This window comes from Triticum aestivum, chromosome 3D (assembly GCF_018294505.1).
Source record: "Triticum aestivum cultivar Chinese Spring chromosome 3D, IWGSC CS RefSeq v2.1, whole genome shotgun sequence".
Lineage (NCBI taxonomy): Eukaryota > Viridiplantae > Streptophyta > Magnoliopsida > Poales > Poaceae > Triticum > Triticum aestivum.
In genome coordinates this window covers 1,909,071-1,914,718 of record NC_057802.1, presented here as the reverse complement: position 1 = coordinate 1,914,718, position 5,648 = coordinate 1,909,071, and the positions used below count along the sequence as shown (strand labels likewise).

At 55.6% G+C, this 5,648-nt stretch overlaps 1 protein-coding gene across 1 annotated transcript; it reads right to left on the bottom strand.

The window, feature by feature from the left end:
* Nucleotides 1-2,248: 2,248 nt before the first annotated feature.
* LOC123073570 (protein NUCLEAR FUSION DEFECTIVE 4-like) lies at nt 2,249-4,451 on the bottom strand. Its single transcript, XM_044496654.1, has 2 exons — nt 3,217-4,451; nt 2,249-2,963 (listed from the first exon to the last, which is right to left on the bottom strand). The coding sequence occupies exons 1-2, from the start codon at nt 4,314-4,316 to the stop codon at nt 2,408-2,410; spliced, it is 1,656 nt and encodes a 551-aa protein (XP_044352589.1). The 5' UTR covers nt 4,317-4,451; the 3' UTR covers nt 2,249-2,407.
* Nucleotides 4,452-5,648: the final 1,197 nt, after the last annotated feature.

Below are 5,648 nucleotides of genomic sequence, written 5' to 3'. Positions count from 1 at the left end.
ACTATGAAATTTTCAGTGCCCGGGCAGCCGGCCCGGTGCCCGAGCACTAAAGGTTTCACAGTGATAGTACATTTTCAATGATGAATACCGGAGTTTTTAATCAATTCAATTATTACATTTTTAGATTCTTAATTTACCGTCTGTATGGGACCCGGTACCCGGTGCGACGCCTGTGACACCGGGACCCTGGGGGTTAGGCGGTACGGGGGCTGTGGGGGGTAGCAATGCCACTGGAGCTTAGCCGTCGGCATAGATGGACATGCCACGTCCGGGGAAAGTCAAAGGGCTAGACCCAGCGGTCGTCTGTGTCAGGGATAGACAGGACGGGGTACCTGTGGGCGGGGGGGGGGGGGGGGGTAGCAAGGGAGGCCACACCCCGGAGACGCGTGCCGCCTCTTCGTACATGCCACCACACCGCCCCGCATGTATGAGGGCCCGGTGCGACGCTCCGGTGGCATTGCTACCCCCTAGGGCCCCGTCCCGCCTAACCCTGTAGCGTTAGACCACGAGATCTAGCCCTTTGACTTTACACAGACAGGCTTTGACCAGTGGAACTCTCCCCCCGGTTGTGTTAGGTCAGCCCATAGGAACACTCTGGAGCAGCATCCGGGCCATACCCACAGCAAGGTCCCCTCTGTGGAGACCCTACGCGTCTGTTTCACCCCTCCAGGTGCCGGCGGCGGCGCCGTCCGTGAGGGGGGCCACACCCCGGAGACGCGTGCCGCCTCTTCGGACATGCCACGACACCACCCTGCATGTATATATGAGGGCCCGGTGCGACGCTCCGGTGGCATTGCTACCCCCCAGGGGCCCCGTCCCGCCTAACCATGTAGCATTAGACCACGAGATCTAGCCCTTTGACTTTACACGGACGGGCTTTGACCAGTGAAACTCTCCACCCGGTTGTGTTAGGTCAGCCCATAGGAACACTTTGGAGCAACATCCGGGCCAGACCCACAGCAAGATCCCCTCCGTGTAGACCCGACGCGTCCGTTTCCCCCCTCCAGGTGCCGGCGGCGCCGCCGCCCGTGAGGGGGGGCACACCCCGGAGATGCGCGCCGCCTCTTTGGACATGGCACCACACCATCCCGTATGTATGAGGGCCCGGTGCGACGCTCCGGTGGTATTGCTATCCCCCAGGGCCCCCGTCCCGCCTCTTCAGACATGTCACCACACCGCCCCGCATGTATGAGGGCCCGGTTAGACGGAACGGTGTACCTGGGGGGGGGGGGGTAGCAATGCCGCTAGGTGTTGCTTTGGGCCCTCCTACGGTTGTGGAAGCGTGGTGGCTGGCGCAGGCACCCGGCACGCAGCTCCGGGGTGTGCCCCCTCACGGGCGTCGCTGTGGGGCACGGCGGCAGCAACGTCCGTGAGGTGGGCAATCGATATACCATCGGGGTATGTTTTTTTGTTAGATAAGGCACATTTATGTTGTGAAAAAAACAGGAAAAGGTAAATAATATAAATAAAAAAATTGAGGTATGCGTCGCCATACCTACGCACACGGCCAAGGATCGATGACGTGGCAAAGGGCGGGGATCAATGACGTGGCAACATCCATGGGCCAGGCCTATGCCGACGGCCATGCCGTCGGCATAGATTTGCCACCCCACGGACCGGCGAGCGACGCGGATCAATGACGTGGGGGCTATGCCGACGGCCGCCGTTAGCCCGTCGGCGTAGACTGACGCCGTCAAAAGGCCGTGTCCGCGCGGGTAGCCGGGCCCACGTTCTATGCCAACGGGCTTATCTATGCCGACGGCCACCATAGGCGTATTTCTCGCGACGCCGACGGCTGAGCTTTACCGACGGGGGCCGTCGTCATAGATGGATATACGCCGACGGCTTTTCTATGCCGACGGCTTGGGCTGGGCCGTCGGGATAGGCCAATCTATGCCGACGGGGGCCGTCGGCATAGGTTCGGCCGTCGGCAGCGCCAGTTATTCTGGTAGTGATTGTTGCCTCCTAACATGCATTACTGGATGTGAAGAACAAATATCTTTTCAGCAAGTGGCTGTGTAAGCTATCTAGTGAGATCGGGCTACATGGGCTCAGATTCTGCGTAATAAATACCTTCATTCCAAAATTTTATCCCAGGTGACAGTGAGGCCGATGGATTCGTCTTTCTGAAAAGGACTGATGAGAGTTAAATCAGTCTTTTTTAATCGGACAAAATATATTATTGAGAACGGTACTTATACTAGATTCTGGGAGGATACATGGCTAGGGGATACGCCCTCGCGCTTCAATATCCTTCTCTTTATAGCATTGTTCAACAGAGAGATACAACCGTTGAGACAGTATGTCAGTCCACGCCTTTTAATATTCAATTCATGAGAGCGTTAGCCGGAAACCGTTGGAAAGTTTGGCTCCATCTTGTGAGAAGATTGATGGATGTTCAACTAGCTCAACGACCTGATAAGCTGTGTTGGAAGCTAACTAGGAATGGCGAGTTTACGGTCAAATTCATGTATTTGAATGTTACCTTCTGACGAGCACCTAGGAAGTTAGCTAAGCGGGACAGCCACTGTAACCTCACCGGCAGCTTGCCGGCGAAGCTGCGCGACCGGACGTAGAGGACGACGCAGAGCAGCGTGCCGACGACGCAGCTGGCGCCCCAGATGGCGAAGGTCGCCTGGTAGCAGCTGGCGCCGGAGCATGTGGCGGCGCCCCGCGCGCTGGCCTCCCGCTGGTACAGGAACGCCGAGAAGTAGCCGAAGCAGAGCGAGCCGACGGGGATGTTGGACACCAGGACGTTGTGGTTGACGGCGAAGTTCTTGGCGCCGAACAGCTCGCTCGTCGCCGACACTGCCACCGACGTCATGGCCCCCGTGCAGGTCCCGATGATGGCCGTGCTCGCGTACAGGAAGACGCTGCCCTGGTTGAGCAAGAGGAAGAAGGCGCACGCCATAGGAGCCATCAGCGACGCCATGGACCCCGTCCTGGATATGCTGTGGCCGCTTCTGAACCACAAACCAACAAATTCAGTTAGCTGCTTCTTTCCGTTTCTTCTGCTTCTGGAAACAAGTAAAATTGCATGGACAAAAGCAGAGAAGATTCCACTCTAGAACTTGTTGATAGTTACTACAAGTTTCCCATGTAAAAGGACCCCATGAATCCTGGAGACTCCAAGAAGACCTCAAGGTACCAACCAGACGAAAATAAACATTAACCTAGTCATGCAAGTGTGTTTGGAAAGAATTGTTAATTGCTTACTTTGCAGAGTAGTAGTCCATGAAGGACGGGAGGAGGCGACCGAAGAAGCCGAAGGAAGACGACAGGGAGACCAGAGTGGAAGTCCGGCCGAGACCTCGCGACTCGGCAATCTGTCCAAGATTGTTGAGGTAGACCAGGCCCAGGGTGCCGCTGAGCATGTAGCTGAAGAAGTATAGCCAGAAGTCCGGCTTCTTGAGCAGCTGGAGGCCTCCGACCTCCTCCTCGGCGGCGGTGGTCTCCAAGTCCGTCACCTCGATCACGACCACGGCGTCATCGGTGGCGAGATCGTGGATCATGTTCTCCCCGACCTTGTTCATGCCCTCCCGCATCTTGAGCGCCACCGGGATAACCATGGGGACGGCCAGCAGCACGCTGAGGCTCACCATCTGCTCCCTGGAGGACAGCCAGCTGGCCGTGGAGCCGATGCTGCCGACCATGGCGCACGCCCCGGTGGCGAGCGTGATCGCGAACATGACGAGGAATGCCGTGTCCGTGCTCGACATGGAGTCGCTCTTGAGGTCGAACAGCCTGAGGGCCGGCGCCACGAACACGGAGACGATCACCGGCACCACGGCATTGAGGAGGAGGTACGTCTTGGCCTTGGAGTCGGCCAGGCGGGGCAAGGTCTCGGCCAGGCTGGTGTACACCGTGGCGCTGAGGCCCAGGTAGCTGGTGGCGAGGCTGACGGCGACGCGGCTCCTGGACGCGAAGTTGTTGACGCTCAGCAGGTAGCAGACGGTGTTGATCCAGCAGATGCCGTTCCCGGCGAGGGCGGTGAGCAGGAACAGGTGCCAGAACTTGAGCCCTGGGCTGTCCAACAAGAGGAACTGCACACCGTAGCCGACGAGGCCGAAGCACGCGCCGACGAAGGCGACGATCGGGAGCGGCACGTAGAGCGCGGCCACGCCGGAGAACCAGCCAAAGAGCTTGCCGGCGTCGGAGGCGAATGCGAGGAAGTTGAGCTGCACCTGGGAGATGCCCTTGAGCTCCTTGAGCTGCGACGAGTAGACGGGGAAGTCGGAGTTGGGGCCGTTGATGGTCTGTAGCCAGATGGTCCCGACGATGCCGAGCCAATGGGCCGAGGAAGGCGACGACGACATCGCCGAGGAGAGCGGTACGTGCTCCGTCGTCGATCGGGTCTCCGGGGTGGTGGTGGTGTTGGAGGCAATGGAGGTCTGATAGTAATTAATTATGGCCCCTGGCCGCTGCGTATTTATGCATCGCCGGAGGTAAACCAGCCGGCGACTCCTCGACCAAGTCGTAAACTGTTTGAATTGCGTTGTACTCCTACTTAGTAGAGAGATAAATCTCTCCCGTGGTGGTTGAGAACTCCTTGTTCTACCAGTTGTAACTCATCTAGACTAATAGAATGCCCGTGCCTACGGGCTACAATGTATATAAATGAATTAGACAAATAATTAAGGTTATCCTCAATGTCGAAGCTCATTCTTTTCTGGTGAGCGTGTTTTGACATCAAACGGTCGTCTGGACAGTCCTGTCAACCTTATATCTAGATCAGGGGGGTTGTTGTTGTCCAAACTATCCTCCATGTTATCTCCGACATGCGAGCACAACACAAAAATCCCTTCCCTTTTCGTGCGTGACCCTCCCCTTCTCGCTTGGTTTTACGTCGTAGTGGAACATTTCGCGCTGGTGCCCTCTCCTTGAAAACCAGATGATGCCCAGCTCATCTTTGCCAAAGCACCTTCTCTCCTTCACACCATACTTCCCCATGGACTGCCAAAGAGGAGTCCCCCGCCAACTACCCTACTATCCGCCCTGATCCCCTACCCACATGTTTGTGCTGATCCGCCACCGCCATCAAGGGGGAGGAGGCTTGCGCCGCCCATGACCCCCCCCCCCCTCGCCCGCCCACCATGCCAAGAAGGCAAATCCAATGTCTCCAAGTCATTGTCATGTTGTAACATAGAATTGAATGTCATGTGTTACCACAAAACAAAAATATGATGTTCATTGTTGGGCATGCAACTGATAGACTATTGTGTTCATTATTTACTCTTGAAGCAACCACTGTGTCTATTTTTGGAAATTCCATAACCTAGAATCATCGCACTCAGCATGCAAAATCACCAAAAGGAAATGACACAAGAAGGAGGCACACCTCAAACTGCCCAACATTAATCAATCTGGTCTATACATGGGTTATGCTCATTTCCCATTGTCATTGCCGTGCAGAAGCATGGTGGGCACATCATCTCGAAAGCACGTACATGCATGAATTAAGATACAACCACTCCCGACTTGAGTACGATAGATCATCTGCTTGCTTTCCTATCCAATCTTCCAAAAAACAAATTGATTTGTGAAAATAAAATAAGATTAGACAACTTAGTTTTTCAAGATTGAATGTTTCCTTCACCTCTCTCAATAAATTATAATTTATCGCGAGGAAAAAATTCTAGAGTATATTA